Source organism: Diadema antillarum, unplaced genomic scaffold (genome assembly GCF_040938485.1).
Source record: "Diadema antillarum isolate AM-2024a unplaced genomic scaffold, OU_Dant_1.0 scf00000032, whole genome shotgun sequence".
NCBI classification, from domain to species: domain Eukaryota; kingdom Metazoa; phylum Echinodermata; class Echinoidea; order Diadematoida; family Diadematidae; genus Diadema; species Diadema antillarum.
This window is the reverse complement of record NW_027270921.1, coordinates 2,661,646-2,683,826: the sequence shown is the minus strand read 5'-3', so window position 1 is coordinate 2,683,826 and position 22,181 is coordinate 2,661,646. Positions and strand designations below refer to the sequence as shown.

At 38.7% G+C, this 22,181-nt stretch overlaps 1 protein-coding gene across 1 annotated transcript; it reads left to right on the top strand.

Annotated features, from left to right (window-relative positions):
* Nucleotides 1-3,877: 3,877 nt before the first annotated feature.
* On the top strand, nucleotides 3,878-14,552 carry LOC139742004 (ubiquitin carboxyl-terminal hydrolase 30-like). The gene is made up of 10 exons (XM_071652571.1): nucleotides 3,878-4,024; nucleotides 5,906-6,076; nucleotides 6,526-6,620; nucleotides 7,310-7,408; nucleotides 8,004-8,150; nucleotides 9,036-9,219; nucleotides 9,313-9,425; nucleotides 11,283-11,515; nucleotides 13,591-13,785; nucleotides 14,322-14,552. Exons 1-10 carry the CDS (start codon nucleotides 3,898-3,900, stop codon nucleotides 14,539-14,541), a joined length of 1,584 nt encoding a protein of 527 aa, XP_071508672.1. The 5' UTR covers nucleotides 3,878-3,897; the 3' UTR covers nucleotides 14,542-14,552.
* Nucleotides 14,553-22,181: the final 7,629 nt, after the last annotated feature.

Here is a 22,181-nt window from a genome sequence, read left to right as displayed (position 1 = left end):
CTATTGCACAAATCCAATTTATTTGAATACATGATTACATATAGACCAATATAATGGCTTGTTCGGTTGCACGTATTATCTGTATTATCTAAATGTCTTTGAAACAATATTCCGCTTCGGAAGGCCTACCTGACGCACCAAAGTATGATTACCTTCGTTGCTGTGAAAAAAAGGAAAAACATAGTGCAAAGTGAGTGAAAGTTGTTACACAGAGAAATATTTTTTTTTTAATTGCCGTTCATTCCTTTATCAATTAATGCATATTATAAATCAGCTGTAAAGACCACAATAGGAACCATACGAATATTATATCAATGAAGTATAAAAAATACATTGTACTTGTTAATGAGATTTGAAACTACATCTTCGCCATTTGGCTCTTACATACAAAGCAAGCACCATTTATTGGTTACTGGGTGCACTGTAACAATTGATGGGGAAATATTTATTATTCTTTTTTTTTTTAGCCAGCGAACAGTGTACTTGTAAAATTATGCTAAAGTGCCAATGTCATTTAAAAGGCCTGGCTATACAACATGTTGCAATGTACAGTGCCTGAAGCCGCTGACCAGTAGGTATGCAGATATGTACCGTATTCGCTTTCAGACGGTCACAATCGCCCGTATAGTGTCCGAGAATAATGGTATGCACATGCAGTTGCGTGCTAGTTACTGAGCCACAACACCGATTTCTCGAGGGTAAAAGGTAGACCTATACAAAAAAATGGAGTTCATCCCGTTGTTCAGCTTAATTGATTGTGTAATAATAAGGCATTAATAGGTCCGAGTAATAAAATCCACTTTTTCCTTAAAGAATTGTTAAATATTGTGTGGCCAGTCTTCTTTTTGACGACCGTTTCGTTTCCGAGCTCTTTGGGGCCCGAGACAACGGAAAAGACGAATTTCACCCCTTTGGGTTTAAATTCATCTCTAGAGTGATGAATCAGATCTTGGCTTCTTGTCTTCTCTGTTTACATTCAGTGTAGAATACCTACCAAATTATCAACAAAGCGCGTTCTTTCACGAGTTCAGTTCAGTTCAGTTCAGTTTATTTTATTTAATCACGGCAATTTGCTTCAGCAAAGCTGTTCTTCTGCAAATCCGTGAAAAATACAAAAATAGCAGAAATACATACAAAGTGAATATACAATAATAAAGAAATGAACAAGTATCAGCTATAGCAACAAAAACAACGAAATATTAAAAAAGTACAGGAAAAAAAAAGAAAAAAAGGAAAACGGAGCAAATACCCTAAAGGAACATGTTATTTCAACAATATCAAGTAGAGACAGGGAGAGAGAGAGAGAGAAAAAAAAATCCTGGGCAGTTGTTTAGGCTACAGCAGATATACATCAAGAGCTCGTTTGAAACTGGACAGAGAGAGCATACATTTCAGATCATAAGTTAACCTATTCCAACACTGGACTCCTCTAAAGGAAAGAGTTCTTTTTCCGACTTCTGTTTTTACCTTACACAGCATAAATTTCTTCACACTGTTTCTCAAAAAATAATTTGTTATATGTTCTTCAAAATTTTGCTAAACATATTCTGGAAACATTCCATTAGAAATTTTATACATAACATGTAGTAATTGTGTATATCTTCGTTTTTCCAAAATATCTAATGACAAACGATTGTAGATTGCTGAGGTCGAGTATCTTGATTCAGCCAAAAGGACAGTTTTCAACACTCTATTTTGAATAATTTGCAACTTGTCAGAATCCGTTTTTCGCAGATTACCCCATACAACGCTGCAATAATCGAATTTACTCTGAATAATGGATTTATAAAATACAAGAGCAGTTTTTTTTCAGATATACAAAATCATATTCTTTTCAATAAATACAGCCTTTTCACTGTGCTTTTTATCACCCTATCCACCTGTTGGCTCCAATCAAGATGTTGGTCGAGATAAACTCCTAAGTATTTACAGCAAGTAATAGAGGGAACCTCAGATTCGTCAACACTGACTCTCAACACCTTGTTTCTAATCCTCTTTCTGGAACCTATTAACATCGCTTCATACTTTTTCACATTCAGAGCAAGTGAATTTACTTCCAACCATTGCGACAAACACGACAAGTCATTATTTAGACCTCTTTGTATTTGACCGAGATCCTTGCCAGGTAAATAAAGACATGTATCGTCAGCGTAATGGACCTTACATTCCTTTATGCAATCAGGCAAATCGTTGATGTACACATTGAATAACAAGGGCCCTAACGTTGAGCCCTGTGGGATTCCACATGTTACATGCCTAGGCTCGGATATAGAGCCGCCAATAGAAGTATACTGAACACGATCATGGAGATAATTAATAAACCATTTACACTCAATATTATTCAAACCAAGGAGAGCTATGAAGAAGTGTCGCATGATTGACTGTGTCGAATGCCGTTTTGATAGGTATAGGCCCTAAGCTTACGTAGCCGTAGACGTCTGCTGACTGCTGCATCACCTCGCCGCACTCTAGCATCTTTGCTAGTAGGCCCTATCGTATACTGTAATATAATGTTTTAATATAGCGCAATTCAACTATAAAGTAGGTTTTCAAAGCACTTTACATGCACTAATGTCCATACAAAGTAACAAGCGAAGTTGAAACCACAACATAACGGTATAATTCTAGTATATACATATAAAGGTCTATTGATGAAATAATACTGAGAATTGTAAGCTAAATGAAATAAGTGAGTTATCCCGAGTTTTCAATTGTATTTCAAACAGCATTTTTTTTCAGGATTTTCTAGGGATCCGAGTGGCTGGGGAAGGGAGTTCCAAAGGACTGGACCTGCATGAGCAAAAGTCTATTCACCATATCTCTTTGTCCTTCTTGTGTTAACTTGTCAAGAATTGCCTGGAGTATCCCCATCAATTAAAGTCGACTTGACGAGATATAGAATCGCTTGTATTCTAGCTCGTCCTGATTTAATCGACTTGACGTGATAGTATATAAGTTGATCTCATTGTGCAATAGTTAAGATGAATAATGAAGTTTGATTTTTTTTGTTGTTCTATATGTCATTTTCTTTTATTACTATACTCTGTATCTTGTGTGTATTTTTGATGTATTCATGGTCCTTTGCTTACAATGTCTGTAATTCAGCCTGCGGGCTGCGATACATTGATAAATAAAACACCTTTTCGATTCAATTTCAATTCAAGAATTGTGTCTTTTCTTCTCGTCCTGAAGAAGTCGACTTGACGAGATCTTGGATTTTGTCATGTCTTCTCATCCTCATCAATTCGACCAGACGTGATCCAGCATCCTACAGCTGTCACCTTATCACCTTAACTCGAACAGTAATTCAATATAACAACTCCGTGAGAGACGTAGTTTTGACGAATTTTCGCCCATAGGGCTTTGTCAAGTCAATGACAGATTTTATTTTTAAGCAGATATAAATCAAACGTGTTAAAGATGCGTCGTCAGTGGTAGCGCGTGCGTAACAAAATACGCACATACACAAGTAACGCACAAGGTAGGACGTCACCTTTTTTATGTCTTCTCGTCTCGTCATCTCCGTCATCCTTTCCAAAATAATAATAATGATGATAATTATGATGATAATAATAGCAATAATAACAATCTCTACTTGGGGGAGGGGGCACACTTTGAGCTGCCATTTGCGATATGTGCTCCAATGGGCGAATGATTTTTGGGCGAGGTGTTTAGTTCTTTGTACACAGTACACACGTAGAGTGCGCTATGCGGAAAACAGCGAACGGTCTGAACGCAGAGCAGTGTTCAGTGAGCAGTCGACTACAATACAAGTAGTAATCAATGACCGATTTCGTCATTATCATTGCGTTGTGTACTGTCACTGACCTAGTTAACACAGTCGGTGGAAGTGTCTACGGGCTTTGGATGAATCGCTGAAATGCACACCCCTTTAAAATGAGAGGTTATCCTGGACGAATTGACAACTATGGTGCTATAGTTAGTGTAGGACTTGTCGCAACTGTCGCATTGATTTACATTTTATGGAGTCCGGGGACACCCAACAAGCGATCAGGCAAGAGGAGTAAGTACGAATTACTGACAGTAAGTTGCACGAGTGGGACTATGTAGTCTCCCCGCTCGTCCGCGTGTCTTCGATCTACATGTACATTTTATGTAGGCTTAGGTCTAGCCACTAGGTAAATGTCTGTATGTCTCTTTCGTTTCCCGATCGTTATCATAGAAAATAAGTCAGGAAAAGGGATAACTAGATTTTGAATTAACCCCTTGTTAAACCCGAGGCTCAGAACTGGAAAAAAAGGACTAAAAATTAAAATTTGATTTTGATTTTGTTTTCAGACAGTCAGGCAGGTAGAGATCAATCTCATGTCATGATCTAGCTTGCTTGCTCAACTCGGCTGCAGGCCATGTTCAGCTTCTTCTCAATTCGGTCCTGATTATGACTGAATGATGGGCCGAATGATAATGTGATAATATGCATATGTTGTGACAGTACATGTAGTAGACCATATGAATTTTGCTTGTAGTAGGCCTACAAAAACAATTGCTTTGGTCATGGGAAATTTGCTTTCCTCCAATCAGCCAATTCAAATTGAAATCCGTAATGCACAGTTATGAAGTTACGAAGGAAATTGTAGTTGTAAATTAATCCTCGAAGGAAGGTTATCACAACATTTCTGTACACAAATCATTCAAGCCTAGGCTTGAGAAAAATTCTAGTCTACATTGTATAGTCTGTGCAATATGTATTCATCTATTCTTTAACCCTATAAAGCCCAAGGGGGGGCACATTGTGCCCCCCCTACCAGATTTTCGTTTGCCACTCCTTCGCCCTTGATCCGATTTCAACCAAATTTGGTGACTTTTCCTAAAATCTTATTGCGAACATTTTGATATATAATTTAGCTATATTTGGTGTTGCTGGTTGCCATGGCAACCATAAACTGACAACCATGTCAGTCAGATTTTGCATCTTTTTTCTGTTCCCATTTCTTTTAACAGCATTACAGTGTATGAAATGGGTGTTTCTTGGCTGAAATTTGTTGAAGGAGCAAAATTTGAAGTAATTATGGTCCTGGAAAGTTTTTCTTATTATTTCCTTTGTTTTTATGAGACAGAGGCATAAAACAATAGATATAATAGAGATAATTGAAAACAATAATATTTTCTAAAGATTGCCCTTATATTTTGAGTTATTTTGATTCCTTTAGCCAAGTTATGCCTCTAATATTATTTGTTTATCATATTATCAATTTGCAATCTCAAAATTCCAGTATTATGCAAAAATGAAATGTCATAACTATACATGTACCCATCCCAAACATTTCATCCCAGGTCTCATAATGTATCACTATGTTGATATGAATAGCGCCCCCATGTGGTGACCTTGAGAAATTTCAACCATGACAAATAATAAAATTCCACTTGCTTATCATTTGTGGCAAATATGAAAATGATTGGTCTATAATAAGACATATATAATGGGGATAAAGAAATTATACAGAAAAATCATGTTTTTAGCATATTTCCCATGTATTTCTTTATATTTTGGTAAATAGCGCCCTCCATGGGTGACCTTGTGAAAATTCAAATGTACAGTCATGTAGAGTATGAGTTACTCTACCCACGTGCCAAATATGACGATGATACATCAAATAATAAAAAAAGTTATACAGGGGGGGCACAATGTGCCCCCCCTTGGGCCTGCGAGGGGTCAAAATAGCTTGGGCTTAATAGGGTTAAGACATCTTGTCAAGATTTACAACTATTTCTGTTTATCTTAGATGTAGATACCTGTACAAGTGTAATTGTTGATGTTAGTTTTTATTGTTACAAATTATCCTACCCCCTCATTTACTTTAATACCTTGATTGTTTTATTCAAAGTTTTCCCTTTTCAGTTATTTTCCTTACTCTTTCATTGTGTGTTCTCACCCTTTGATCAGAAAAAGTAGCAGGGCTTGAGAATTTGGGTAACACCTGTTACCTGAATACCATTCTTCAGAGCCTGGCCGCTTGCCCTGCCTTCTTAGCTTGGCTGAACCGGACACTTCGAAGGGGTTGCTTCAAGGGGAAGGGCAGCGAACTAGCCTACAGACTGTCACACACAATCGAAGGTGGGTAATTCACTTGTAATAAATGGTTTATAGCACCCTCTCATTTCATGCTGGACAGCAATACCTTGAACCTTGAAGTACATGTTTATAAATCCCTTTCAGCAGCTGTGTGGAAGTATTCCAGGATGGTAGAAGTGTGGTGCATCAGTGAGAGGTGACATGGTGAACAGGATGATTTTTAATGTCACTAATGTACAATAAAAGTGACTGTGCATAGCCAAAATTCTTGCTGAAGATTTGTAGGGAACATTGTTCTCTTCCATACAGCAGTTAAACTGACAAAACATGAAACATTGATTAAAACGTATTGATTTACATTGTACCCCCCCCCCAAAAAAAAAAAAAAAAATGCCTCTACCCCAGAAAACAAACAAACACAAATAAGCAAACAATAAACAAGAAAGCAATTGTTGATGCTCTATTTCTTCCATGGATCATACTTTACACAGGTGTGAATGACCACACATCTCCACGTATCTTCTCGCCACATGAGGTCTTGTATGCACTTTACAGCAGGAACTGGCGGGCTGGCCAGGAACAGCAAGTAAGTCAGAATGGCAAGGTACAATGGAGTTGTACTGAGTGTGATTATTGTATTATGACACACTTTCTGTCCCTTTCTCTTTCTACCTGTTTCTCTGTCTCTCCCTCTCTTTCTTCCTTCTTGTCTTTCTCTCTCTTCCTCTTGCTCTGTTGTGGTGCTTTTAGTTAATTTTTGTTTAAAAAGAAGTCCAATAGAAAAGAAAAGAAATGAAACACCGGTTTATTTGGCTTGCTGTTGATAGTAGAACCTACCATGGTGCTGTGTATGGGAATTGTTTTGACGTTCCCTTGAGCGATAGAATCCAATATATCGATAACATTATCTTTCATCCAACTGTAAATAAGAGACAATCTGTGACAATGATAATGACACTGTAGCTGTCACCGCTGCTCAAAAGGATGAAGATTCTGGTGATTGAGGATGGTGATGATAGGGGCGATGATAATAGTGATAATTCTAAATTATAAGGATGATGATGATGGATACCTTTGTAATGATAAGGTTGATGATAATGATGAGTGAGGATAAGGATAATGGTGCTGGTAATTGATGATGATGGTGTGATAGTGATAAATTATGGTTAGGGTGATTATGAGGGATGATGAAAATGGTAAATGATGATGAAGATGACAATGATGATGGTGATGATAATGATAGTGATAAAAATGATGGTCTTTCATTCTCCCCAGGATGCTCATGAGCTGTTCCAGTTCTTGCTGAGTGAGCTGAGTGAAGACAGAGAGCAGATCCCCTCTCCTGTGTCACTCAGCGAGGCACCTAAACTTGCAGTAAGTGATGGCAAACAATTGTATTGGAGTGACATGACCTAGATGACCTGGATAAGCTATTCACAGGGTGCAGAAATCAATTACAATGTACATTCTTGTGGCAGTTGATTAATAAAAAAGAAAGACAACAAAAATGTCAGTGGGAAAACATTGTCTTAATGCATTAACATTATTGTCCTATGAGATATCTTTGATCAGGGACTTAGGAGATTGCAGACCATACTTGAGTCGTAGTTATCCTCAAATATGGTGTAAATTGATTAAAAGTGTGATATGACAAGACGGCACCCAATGCAAGCATTAAGCTGTAACTTGTCATCCAACAGCAGTTGCGACATTTCCTTAACTATCATCTGGTTCATATTGGGTAACTGATACATAGCCTAGGCAGATGTACTTATTGGTGAAAGCTTGTGCTACCAGTGAACTAGTCTGATAGATTTACGTTATGAATACATTATTAATATTTATGTGTGTGTGTGTGTGTGTATTGTTACCTCTATCCAACAGAATTTTGTAGTAGGTCACCCTTTGAAACTCCAATATTTTTCTCAGCACTTCTTCACCTTACTTGTCATCTTCCTCTTTATAATAGAAGCATGCATCAAATGGAGTGATACCACAGTCTGGTCTGAGGTCCAGCATCAAGGCCAACTTACCGCGAGTCACTAATCGCGATGTCGACTCACCCTTCAGAGGGCTGCTGGCCAACCACCTTACTTGCACTCAGTGTGGACACAGGGTAGGCGGGACAGCCATCAACCTACTTGCAATTATTACATGCTACAATTTCTTTTGTAGACTTTTGTCACTGTTGCATCCCCAAGTATTCAAGCTACTGGTTGGATAGAAATATCGTAAACCGTGTGTGCAAGACAGAAACGACTTGTAGTTGTACCTGTAAGGGCAATGAAACATATGAGTAAATGGTGCATATTTTTTATTTGTTTCATGCTTTACTGATGTGTCACCTTCAGTTGTTGTTTTTGTTTCTTTCCATTTGTTGAGCTAAATATTCACTGTCATATAGTTTTAGACAGACAGCAGCAGTTACTTTGATTTGTGCATACTGTTGTGGGAACTTGTTCTTTCTGCCGAGGTATTATATCCTCTAGAAATGCACCCTAACTTTAAAAAAAGAAACAATATTTGGATGTGCACTCATGGAGTTGTGCAATGGTTTTCGTCTCAGAACTCTCCCATTTCTTTTTCCACAAATTAAAAAATTGATGTATTTGGTCTATGATATAGCAAACACAACTCCTTTCCTATATAATTGTTATCTTTTTTATTTTATCACAACATTACTATGATAAGATGTTACTTATCAGTGATACTTATCAGTGGTAGACTTGTGAGATCAAGACATTATGACCTCATCTAACTTGAATATGTGATTGCAACCACTATTACTCTTCTAAATGTGGACAATTTTGAATAATACGAAATCACATAGCTTTCCCATCACCAGTTCTAAAGAAACTTGTTCCTCTCTTTGTTTTATTACAAATATATCCCATAAACTCAACACAGATTTGGAGTGACATTGCTCCTCGATGGGATTACTAAGAATAATTTCATACCATTTTTTTTTTATTTGGGCATCCTATCCTTCCCCTCATGCCAGAATCCAGTGACCTACACCAGCTTTGACTGCCTGTCCCTCCCCATCCCATCCCTGGGCCTCTTTACAACTCTCTCCCTGGACTGCATCTTGCTCAAGTTCACCCTACCAGAGCTGGTCTACGACGTAGAGTGTGTAGAATGCACTAGGAGAACGGGCACACAGCACACAGCACACACCCAGGGGGGTGCCACCAGACAGCCGACAGATGTCGCGGAGAGTGCCGATGGTTCTTCCCCGGGGGTAGGAGATGGTAGAGACGTTATCGTTCCCACGGAAGGGGTGACAAAAGGGCAGGGGGACGGAGAGACTGTTACCAACAGTCCTACCAAAAGAGACAATCAAGCGACAAGGTGTAAACGAGTCTTCCAGAAGCAGATGACAATTGGGAAGGTGAGGATGTCCATTCAGTATCAAGTGAAGAGCTTCCGGAAAGAACACTTCTTTATTTTTTGCGTCAAAAGATCTTTGACTTGACATGAATGTCAATATTGACATGAATGTCAATAAGAGTGTTTCCATTTGCAATTGTGAGTGAATTGTGGATGTTACTAACAAGGTAAGGATGCAAACCTCAAAAATCTGTGAGGTTCAGACCTTTTGGTATTCATATTTGAGGAGATAGCCTGCTGAATGAGCTTCTGAACAAACTCATTTCCAAGTCTGAAAGCTTTCTTATGAAATAATACATGTCTCAATAAATACTATTGATATCAGCATGATTCCCATGAAGTCCCATCCAGATATTAAAGGACAAGTTCACCTTCATAGACATGTGGATTGAGTGAATGCAGCAATATTAGTAGAGCACATCATTGAGAGTTTGCGGAAAATCGGACAATCCGTTCTGTGTTCTCTCTTTTCTCGCATAAGAAAAGAACACAATGACTTCTCTCTTTCAGAAGGCAGGGGAAATAATATTACCCTTAACATATGTCAGTAACAAGTTGAAGAAATGTGCACTTAATTCAAAAAGTAAAGTTTTGTGAAATTCTCTTTTTATTTTCTTTATATGGTTGTACGCATATGACATCATACACTATAGTAGTCTTCTCATCCAGCAGTGACTACACAGATACTTTAAAAATTCATAACTTTTGAACGGATTGTCTGATTTTCCCCAAACTTTCGCTGATGTGTTCTACTAATATTGCTGCATTCACTCAATCCACATGTATATGAAGGTGAACTTATCCTTTAAGCTCCTAATAATTGTTTGTGTAGATTTTTTCCTCTAATTTTTGATTTGCCTAACATATGGGGATTTGTACCAATGGCCAAATGAACAAATCTTAGTTTTACCCTGTTCAGCAAAGTGCACACACGTGTGTATGTGTGTGTATAAGAGTCACCATGCATGCTCTTCTTCCGTGTGCATCCGTATGATGTGTAGACCGCAGCGTGTGTGCAGGGACTGCCTGCGGCACCTCCCTGGCGTGTGTATCCCATACTTGCCAACATTTTCATTTGAGAAAGCGGTAGAATCCAGGATGCCTATGCGAGCAGCGTTAGCTTGAATGCTAATGAAATCATTCAAAAGTGGTAGTCTACCGCCAAATGCGGTAGAGTTGGCAAGTATGGTATCCATGTAACATGTATGCGTGTGCACGTGTGTGTATGGATGTGGTAGAGCAGGGAGGGTTCGTCTCACATCCCTGGAGAGCGCGAGAGAGGAAGTTTGTGAGGATAACATTGACTAAGCATTGTATGTATGGTTTCAGCAGAAACTGGCCCGAACAAAAAGTTTATTTGGCTGTGGGTGGTGTACACATGATGCCCATGTACTGAGACGTGTGTGGTGATTTGCACGAGTCAGTACCAGCACTGCTTAAGTGGGATCTATGCTTTAAAGGGAGAAAAACTTGGTTCCTGACCCCTCCCAATTAAGCAGGGAGCACTGTACAGTGCATAGGCAATGCTGCACAATGGCATTGGTCTGATGGTCCAGGAGCAGTGAAAATCACTGTCGGACCAGTAACTTTTTCAGGAATAACGCAGTAAAAGATGGAAAAACTGGGTGACTACTGGTCAGACAGGAAGGTCAGACCAGTAGAGAAAAGGGGTGAGTGTGTAGCCCAGGCATAGGTGTGGACTCTTAGCTACATGAAAACATTCAGTACTCTACCAGTCCAGGGACCCATTGGTTCTTGATGTGCCTTGGGTTCTGGATCTCCCTGATTAGTTCTTAATACCACTGATGGTGTCATTGTCTCACAACCATATTCCATCATCTCTGCTATGATACCACAGCTTCCCCAGTGTCTGTGCATCCACATTCAGCGGGTGGGTTGGCAGCCGGACGGCCTGCCCTTCCGCCGGGAGGAACACATCATGTTCCCCGAGATGCTGGACATGAGTCGCTACCGGCTGGCGTCTGTCATCGCAACGTGCAATAACGGGCTACCCCCAGCGAGGAGGCTGCTGCGACCAGCAGCCCAAGACAAGCCTCCTGTTGCCAACGGGCATGCCACCTCGGAGAAGAAGTGAGCTTTAGTCCCAGACTGATATGTTGTTTTTTTACTCTCCCAATTCTGAGAATATCCTGAAAAGCCTCTTCACTCAGTGATGAAATTGCTCCTTCAAGATTCTCTTGCCTCAAGAACTCCTCGTTCTGTAAAACTTTTCTTCATTCTTTTTGTGTTGGCAAAGATACGTTGTATGTGTACATTCTTTGAGTAGCTTCTGCAAATTGCAAACTCCAAGGGACCAGGGGGTGGGGGGAGGGGGGGGGGGGGGGGTCACAAAGTCAAACTTAATTTAAGATTCACTAAAAAATTATGGTATGCCACTGGTTTCCCTGTTCAATTTCATTTGCTTAATCATCACCCACTTCAAATTATCATTTATGTTTACAGAATAATTTCATTGTTACTTTTTATGCCTCCGCCACGAAGTGGTGCCGGAGGCATTATGTTTTCGGGTTGTCCGTCCGTCCGTCCGTCCGTCCGTCCTTCCGTCCGTCCGTCCGTCCTTCCGTCCGTCCGTAATAAATTTTGTGGACAGGGTAACTATCAAAACCTTTTAAGCTATCCTAATGAAACTTGGCATGTATGTGTATTAGGGGGTGAAGTTGTGCCTATCAACTTTTGGGTGCACATGGTTAAGGTCAAAGGTCAAAAGGTCAAGGTCAAATACGTAAAATTTCACTATTTCCTCCATATCTATGCAATGCCTGAAGATATTTTCTTGAAACTTAGTGTATACATGTATTACCCAATTAAGATTCTCTGGTGAAAGTTTTGGGTCATGAGGTCAAAGGTCAAAGGTCAAAAGGTCAAGTTAAAATATTAAAACTTCGCTTTTTTTCTCCGTACCTTGGAAATTGTTCAAGGTATCTTCATGGAACATAGTATATAAACATGTGCTGACTGGCAGTTATTATCTAGAGAATCTAGGGTTCATAGGGTCAAAGGTCAGGGGTCAAAGGTCAAGTGCAACACTTCAAATTGTTACTATTTCCCTCATATTTATGTAATGCCAGCAATTTTTTTTTCTTTTACACTTGGTGTATGCATGTATCACCTAGATTATCTAGAAAGTTTCTTTTTCTCTTTTTTTTTTTTTGGGGGGGGGGGGGGTCGGGGGTTTGCCTCAAAGGTCAAAAGGTCAAAGATCAAGGGAAAGTGCTGAACTAACTTTTTCCTCCATATCTCAGAAGTGGCTCAAGTTATCTTGAAACTTACTACGTATTTATGCATGTTCTGCCTGACAGTGATTATCCTATGAATTTTAGGGTCAAAGGCCAAAAGAAAATGGTAACAGTGTACTTTTCAATACAGGAATTACACTTTTTCTCCATACCTTGAAAATTACAGTATTCATACACATATGAATGGGTCAAAGTCAAGTTAAAGTCCTTGAATCCCCAAATACATGCTCTCCTATTCATCTAATTAAACCTAGGTAAAGGAAGGTGAACATTCAACACATTTGTGACAAACATGTAATTTCAATATTTTGCCTATATTGTGAAAATGTAAAATGCATTGTCCACATGTACTATAGACCTATTAGGAGAATCATGCATTGTGGCGGAGGCATAGCAGTCGCCTTAGCGACATTTCTAGTTATATCTTACATTATCAATGGCTACATGGGAAAAATTTTCCTAAATCCTTATTTTCTTCAAAAATTTGAGAATCATTGAAGACACACACAGCATACCATGATATTAAGTAAATCTTAAATTTTAAGTTCGACTTAAATTCTTGTTGAAACACGCCCAGGGCTGCTTTGTTTTTGCAAAATTTTGTGTTGGAGCAAAATAAATCAGATATAGAGAGACATTGTAGGTGTTCAATTATGCCATGTAATATAAACTTTCTAAAATCAGTTTCAGCTCTTACAATTTCCTGAACTTTACTTATTATGTAGTCACATATGAGAAACTTAGGCAAAACACTGCTGACTTTATTTGCCTTCCTACTTTCTCTTGGTGCGTTATCACATTGTAGCTCTGAGATGCAATCTGTGTAGACATTCTGCCAATATCTACACACTCCACAGTGATTGAAGTACTCATATATTCATGGTCATTTTTCATTTTTCTACTAAAAAGGCCCCCTCCACCGTCAAACCACACTTTCATTGGCGACAGTTTCCTGTCACCGACACGCCCCGCCTCCCTGCGCCTGGTGGGTGGGGGCTGGATTCCGCGGTCCGGGGAGGGGCAGGGAGAGGAAGAAGCAGAGGCAGATACACCTGGTCTGGAGGAGGAGCTAGGAACTGGTTTCCAGGATGCAGCCCTTCAAAAGTATGTTATATGTAGGATTGGAACTTTCCTGTGATGGCTTTCAAACTCTATGTCATAATGAAAAACAGCACAAACCAAAGAGGCATAGAAAAACAAAACAACTTATGAATGTAGAGGCCCTGTCATACTCTGTGTCCTTATTGAAAAACAGCACTAACCAATGAAGTGCAGCAAAAGAAATGACGTATGAAATTGAGACCCCTTCACACTCTGTGTCCTTATTGAAAAATAGTACTATCCAAAGAGGCACAACGAAACTACTTCTGAATTTGAGACTCCCGTTTTTTCCTCGTTGTGATTAGAGTCAGATTTCCTGTTTTGTGATTTTCAACATGCAGGAGCCTGTGACGTGATGTTCAGAAGTTCCTCTGCATATTTGTTTGTTTGTTCGTTTGTTTGTTCATTTGTTTTTTCTTGGAGGAGGGGCAGCTAGTTGGGGGTTAAATGTACATTAATCTGTTGTTTTGTGAAATTGGAATGAGAGCCTTTGTTGTATGAGTTTCTTTTTCTTCAATTGTTTTTTTCTCCTTTCATAGTGCCAAGCCCATGGAATCGAAATACAAGCTTGTGTCAGCTGTCGTACACATGGGCAATGCCTACAGTGGACACTTTCTGACGTATAGGCGGGGACCTTCCCAACAGGGCGAGCCACTGAACAAGAACTGGCTGTGTGTCTCGGACGAGAGTGTGTATACTGCAGTCCTTTCAGATGTTCTCTCACAGAAGGCATACATGCTGTACTATCAGCGAGAGTAGACGTCTGTGAGGGCTCACTTCTTAATCCAGAAGAGAAATGTACACTTGGTGTTGCCAACGGCGCTGCAACGAAAACAATTTTCGGTGTATTTTGAGTCTGAAATACTTTCAGATAGCGTAGTCATCCCTGTTTACGACAGGTGCCTATTTTTGGCAGGAGCAGTTTCATTCGTTCATAAAACAACTAGAGCGTCTAGTGTGCTTAGTCCCACTTTATAACAAATGTGGGAGTTACTCGCAATTGTTATGGAAAGTGAGTGTACTCTAGCATCTAATGGAGCCTTTTCATCAATGAATATTACCTGTCCCTGCTGCAAATATCCACCTTGTTGCAAACAGGGATGATTGCTCTAGAGTGTTGGGTAAAGTTTTTGTTTTATTTCCTGCTTTTTGGCCCAGCCACCCGTGGATTGGAGAGCTGTCATGTGATACAATATGTTTGGATTGTACTTTTGCTTGTCTTTCTGTGTGCCTGTCTATCTATGCATAATTATTTCTTGTTACCAAGGTTGAGAAAACAGCTTACAGCAGCTCTGTGTCGCTAGGTATTTGAATGTATACGTAATAGACACAAAAAAGGTGATAAAGTATGACAACATAGAGTCGTTGGTCATGATGCAAACACAATTTTTAATAGTCTTAAAGCAATAAGCCAAAATGCTTAGGATGCTAATCAATCAAACTCGGTTGAAGGATGAGCTGTCATAGGGCAATTTATTTATGTATCCTTAATTTCAAAGTGTAAAAGAAGTCAAGCAATGTTTTTTTTTAATTATTATTCATCTGAAACAAGTGTATGAGAGAGTTCATTAATTGTTCTGCTGGTGTGTGTGTAATATCATAGGTAAAACTATTCAGGTAATTTAAGTTTGATATTACTGAGGTCATGAGGCAGTCATTGTCACACTAGGGTTTGCTTTGTCTTAGGGATATGCAGACCTCCAAACCATTCTGAATTTGAAGGAAAGAATCTGAATTTTGGCTATTCTCGGCTCTTGTTTCAGTATGAATTTCCTATTTTCATGATAATTTTACAAAACACTGCTATGGGAAGTGCTCTTTCTTTGTTACTTTCAAGCCAAATCATCCCTATTTTTCAGCCAGAAAGCGTAGGAGGTCTTGATATGCTAGAAACTTCAAGGTAACTTTCAAAAGACAAGATGAGAACAGAGAAAAGGTCACTCATAGGCTTGACGTTGAGAGGTAGAGGTCAAGCCAACTCATTTGAGAGGCCTTCAGTAGCTCAGTAGAGAATCACAAATTCAAATCAAGACTGGTCCAAATACTTGGATTAGAATTATAGGGGACAGGTTAAAGTTACCACAAAGGCATGCGATATCCAAAGGGTAAATTTTGGTCTCTGTACCTGTCAATTTTGTAATAATAATGATGGTGATGATGATTGACAACGACTTTTATGATGAGGAGGAGGGTGACGACGACAACGATGCTAATGACAATGATGTTAATGATAGTAATAATAATTTATGGTCTTATTTGCCCAGGGTAGCCTCCTCAGTGTTGACATTATTCTCTAGAGGGTCCTGCCTCTATCATTTCCTCTAGAATTGCCAGGTACCTATTTTTACCTCTGGGTGAAAACATCTCGTCTGAGGACATAAGTACCTGACAGGACTCGAACTTGGGACCTCCATTTGAAAGTTTCAAGTCTTATCCATGATACCACAGTGTCCCCATCATTTTCATTACAAGCAGGATAAGTGTCAATATTAAATGGCGGCAGAGTTACATTTTCTTACCTTCTTCCCCTTTTGTCTGAAAAAGATTACCTTAATATATAAGATCAAGGACATTATCAAGACTTCATCATCAATGTGAAGTAACCTGCAATCAGAGAAGTGAAAACAGCAAAACAAAAACAAACACAAAACAAAACAAAACAAAACAAAAGGAGGCTTTTCACAAGTTACTATTACAACAACAGACAATATTTGTGATAGAGTTATCCACTGTATCAAACTGACAAAGCATTGGATTATCTGCTATATGGAGACATCGCTAATGAAAGCCTGTGATGGAGCATAAACAAACACAAGAAACAAAACAAGACGAAGCAAATTAACAAAGCTTGAGATGTTTATATGCAGTTTTTCACATAGCATAAACAAGGGACATAGCAAAACTGTTCTGATATCAATTGTTGTTGAAGGTCAAAGTAAGTGTGGCTCATCTACCTGTGAGTAATTGGCCATACTGATTCCATTGCCACTGTCATTTGTTTGTGTTTGTGTGTTGTTGTTGTTGGTTTTTTTTTTGGGGGGGGGGGTGGGGGCACTGGGGAGGGAAAGCTGTAATGTTCCTTTCCTTGGAGAAGTGAATGGGAACCTATTTGTGATGTGTTTGCACCGGTGTACGTCATCTTTCCTCCAAGAAATTCTGTCGGTCAGAGCTTGTGAGAAAAATGTGTTCAGCTACGATTCTGTATTTACTCATCTGTTATTAATACATCTCACAAAATATGCGTACTCTTGTGACACTTGCCACGTAGGTTGAATTAACACTTTCCACACAATGAGTTACAATAGTTTTTTTCATGTTTGAGACAGTTGATATGTTACCTGCTTCAAAGGTTTATTTAGGACATTCTGCACAAATTTGTACCAAATCAGTACTCCGGACCGAGCATTTTGATTCTAGCCGTAGGAAGTATGGTACAATGTACAAATTGTATGTGGTGTATTCACCAAAGTTAGATGTTAAAAATCCTTCTGTTGGTCATTTATGGTACATGTATTTCTTAGATATTTGATTTATTTTGTGTTGCCATATTAAGCATACAGAGCATAGGCCACACAGTTTGGAGATGACTTTTTTTTTTAAAGACCTTACCAATTTATTGTAGTGTGGATGACCAATGTGAGTATATACAAAATGTTATTAATGATTGCAAATTTGTATATACAAGTGTTTATGAACAGTATTAATTGCTTTTTACTTTGAAATAGAAAGACAATGGTGCTTTTTGAATCTTGATGGATAGATCAGGATCAAATGCATCAACATGAATCCACTGTAGCAGTTATTTCTGAAATTCTTGTCTCCAGGGAAAAAAAAAAAGTGAAAAAACCCTCTTTATTATTTCAACAGTAACAGGAGAATGTAGAGTTAATTTCTTTTATTCTTGATATTCAACTTTTCACAATGATTATATAAACAATATAGGAATAATAAGAAATCATGTTCTCCCACTTGCATATCATTATATTGAAGTAGTGATACGTGTTCTCTGATGTTATGGATTACTAAGCTTGCAATTGTTTTCTTTGGTCAGTAATTTTATCTTGTTGCACTTGCTGTATGCTCCCTGTTGCACTCACCCATATGTAGGAAACAAGCTGCGTGACAACTAATTTGTGCAGCCTTTATAGTAGACATTAAGTCCAGAAGCAGGTGGAATTGGACAGCGCAAGAAGTGCATAAAATGTTTTCTTGCATGCCTCTGAAACAAGGAGTCGATTTTTAATAGTATGCTGTATTTGCTAATTGTAAAATAGAAATGGTTCAAGGACCGATATATAATTTATTTAATATTTCACTGGCTCTATTTTTCTTTCATTGTAGTGTGGAGCAATGCTCGAGTCATGCCTAGTTGGATATGAGGTGGATTATGGTATCAAGTGATATTGTTGTGAATATGCAACCTGAAACTTGTTTGTACATACAAAAATTCAGATGAATTTTATTATTAAACAGGCTTGTTTACTCCAAAACTCTGGCTTTCAGTGAATCTGTTGTGGTCATTGAGCTGTGGCTGCCATGGTTGAGATGTGATGTGCGATGTAACCCAAGTGTGTATGTTGGAGGGTATTATGGTACCTATATACCGACTTCATTGCTTGTGCTTACACAGAATCATTTAAAACTACCAACTTTATCCAATCAAATGTATTCTTCTTGTTGCCCACACCACATCATGCAAGTGTACTTGTAATTGTCTGTATTGAGGCCATCCAACATAAAGTGCAGGTTCTTTCACATACACTGTACTACTTACTAGTGGCTGAAGATGAAAGGGCTAAGACGTTCATGGAGACTGGACCTCAATGCTAGACTGGTACATGTACAAGAAAATGGGGATTTCTTTATCCCTGGTTTTTATGCTGATGTCTTTCATATACAGTCTTGACTGAGACTTTGATAAATTGAAACATCGCTTTAATGGGGACAATTCGAAGGCACATTGTTTTTACTGCTATAGCAGGACACAGATTTCACAAAAATGTAGTCACTGGCACTGTACTGAGAAACCATAGGAATCATGGAATCTGTACATATGAAGGAATATTCAACATAAGGTTAGGATTCATAGCTGGAAATTGTATCACACAGTCCACTCAACACCATGGAGCTTGCCTTGTTCCCTCTATGAATGATGATGTTATTTACATTTTGTGTGCTTCAGTCCATCTCACAAGTTTATTACAACAATCTCTGTCATCAAAAGTGATATAAAAACTTGCAAATAGTTTCATGAGAATTGAGAGCTCGTTTGTGATAATCAAGTGTGTGTAAGTTACCATGTGATGTGAGGGCTTATGTATTGAAGTTTGTTTGTACTAAGACAATTACATTTCCAATGTCTTCAGATTTCCACATTCACTGAATCAGGACAAAAGTCTTACTCCCAGGTCATTGTGATTACGCTATGGTGACATTTAATTATCTTCTATGTACTTTTCCACAATAATGGATCAATTCAGCAACCCAGACTACAAAATGTTCTCCTCTGCAGTTGTTCCTTTTCAACCATTCACAGGTATGAATCATTGCTGGCATTTAGTGTTTTGAAACTTTTTTCTTCTCCCCCCCCCCCCCCCCCCCATTTTTTTCTATACCACACTTAAACACCCTAACACAATATGAACAGTGTAAAGTGCCTTTATATGTCATTTTTTAAAACTTTATCACTCCCCCTCTTCCCCTCCCTTTCTCTCCCTCTCTCATTCTTTACAAAAAAACATGTCAAAAAACAAAGACAGGACGCAGTCTATTACTATTCTTCAGATTGCTCCCTTTATGTACAATACACTTTTGTAGCCATCAAAATAATCTGTACAATGTACACTTCACATTGTTGTCGGTCTCTTTGTACACAAAACAGGAAACAACAAAAGATCATTCCACACTTCCTTGTTCACACTGCTTAAAAATATATTTCTGCACTTCTTTGCCTCTTGAGGTATATGCCACAAAATGTACACGCAAACTGTGATTTCTTCTTCACAAGAAGAGAAATAAAAACATGCAAACATGATGACAAAAACACTCATACAATGGGATCGGAACTGATGCATCCATCTTATCGTTACTTTGATATCTGCCACTAGGTCACTGCTCAATTTATCTCTATCGTCAAACTACACATTCATTCTTTTCTATCTTCTCTGAACTGATTTTCTTTCATCTTTCTAGTTCTTTCTCTATACATGTATACCCCTGTCCACTTTCCCTTCCTTTCTCTTTCCCTTCAAAGAAAAATCAAATATGCATTACAAAGTGCACAATGCATACACAATGTGATGAAGATTTCCTTGACAAAGAAAAGTTTGGTGCTTTTCCTGAAGGTTCTTGCCGAACAGAAAGGGGATAAACAAAACAGCAACAGGGAAATCACATTTAAGTGTTTGTTGGTTTGTGCGAACACATAAATAACTACAGTAAAACCAGAAATGTTCATGTGCACTTTAATTTCCCAAATTTCGCGAGAGCCAAGATTCACAAAATCCAAATGCACGCAAAAGTTCTTGTCTACACTATGCATTGTATGCCAGTGGCAATTTGCGAAAATTTTATGCCGCAAGAAATGTCGCCGGCTCCAATTCGCGAAAATTTCAATATTGGAGAACCATTAAATCCCATACAGAGCTTTTTCTTAACTACAGTCGCTTTTCTCATACCATGCAGAAAGGCAGACCAGTACGAATTCACATTCAGCCCGACCAGGCAGTGAAAAGTGTAGTTTTGCGACAAAAATATTCTCTTGAAGCAGGAATGAATAATTTGTTCACCTTGAATCAATTCATCACACATTGGTGCAGATGGTGGCATGTATTTCGCAGCATGTGACTGCCATGAAGATGTTTATTTTTTCTATTGTTTTGTTCTGTTCTGTTTTCTTCTGCATGTTTCTTTTTTTTTTTTGCATGCTCATTATTCAAATCTATGATTGCGAGTGACGTGGGCATGGCATGCATTAAACAGTGGCTGGGTCTAATGCTTCCATAGTCAGTAGCACTGGCAATGCCCACAATACACCTTGTCACCATCTTACAGTTAGTATGTCTTTTCATCTTGCAAAGCTAATGAGATGTACAGATGAACAGCTGATATGGGAGGTGGTGTATCAACGGTATGATGATGTGGAGGGGGGGGGGGGGGTGGGCATGAGCTGATAGAGATGAAAATGGGGGGGGTGGATGGTGGGGGGGGGGACTGCTCCTCGGGGCAGCGATGTCATCATGCAAAGCACGACGTCTTCCCCAATATCCTACGAAACTACACCGTCAAGAGGCGACGATTCAGAACCTGGGGGTCTGACAATCACGAATGAGAGAGAATGGTGAGGTGGAATAGGCGACGGGTTCAGCAGAGCACCAAATCATGAAATGCTAGAAGCAGCATGCAAATCTCTGCTACGGAAAATGATTCATTCCCCTACAAAGAAACAGCTTTACAGGGATAGTTTTATATATTTTCTCACTATCAAGGTGCCTGGTTACAGCCAACAAGCTCACGTTTGACACAAACAAAATTGACATCTTCATGATATTGCTACTTTCTTTCTTGTACGACACAACATCCCTAGCTGACATCCTTCATACAGTTGCTACCATCAGCTGTGTCATTTTTTTTACAAGGGCTCAATGCTGTTCATCTGTCCTCTATGTTGCTATGAAAGGCATGGCTTCATACCCCACATCCCTTCACTAAAAAATAATGTCAGCATTACGAACAATTTGTACGCTAAGCGCTTTACAAGACACATTTGGAAAAAGATAAAACACACAAAAACCAAGTGGTCTACAAGTAGAGGTTTGCATAAATATTATCATAAATATTGATGTACAGAAATTCCGAGACCTTTTTCAAGTCTATGTCTTTTCCGTTTTTTTTTTTCTGTCATCACAAAATAACTTCCAAGATTTCTCTATTCATTCAAGCTACAATAAACTTCTGCTACATTCAAAAGTACAGGAATTTTTGTAATTGCCAAGAAGAGCAGAAATTATATATAATGTTGTAGTAAGAAAATGTTGGGTCCACTCATCAAATGGAAATTAGCAAACTATACATCTATACAAAAGCTTTATTTGTACACAACTTGTCTACTATATCATATCAAGTAGACTTTTAACAAAAAGATGTATCTGGCACATATTTCATGATTTCATAATTTCCTCCTTCCTGTGTGACAAATTGGCACTGAATATGACCTATCTGTCAAATTAGTCTTTACGAATACTTGGGAGTGCTGCATACATTGACCTATGACAAACATTTGTTCAGCTCTGCAGGTTCATGCATGTTTTTGCATACACATGAAATAATACTGACTTCACCAAGTAACTGAGCATGTTCTTACATATGAATAAGCTACCAAACGCACACATTATTTTTAT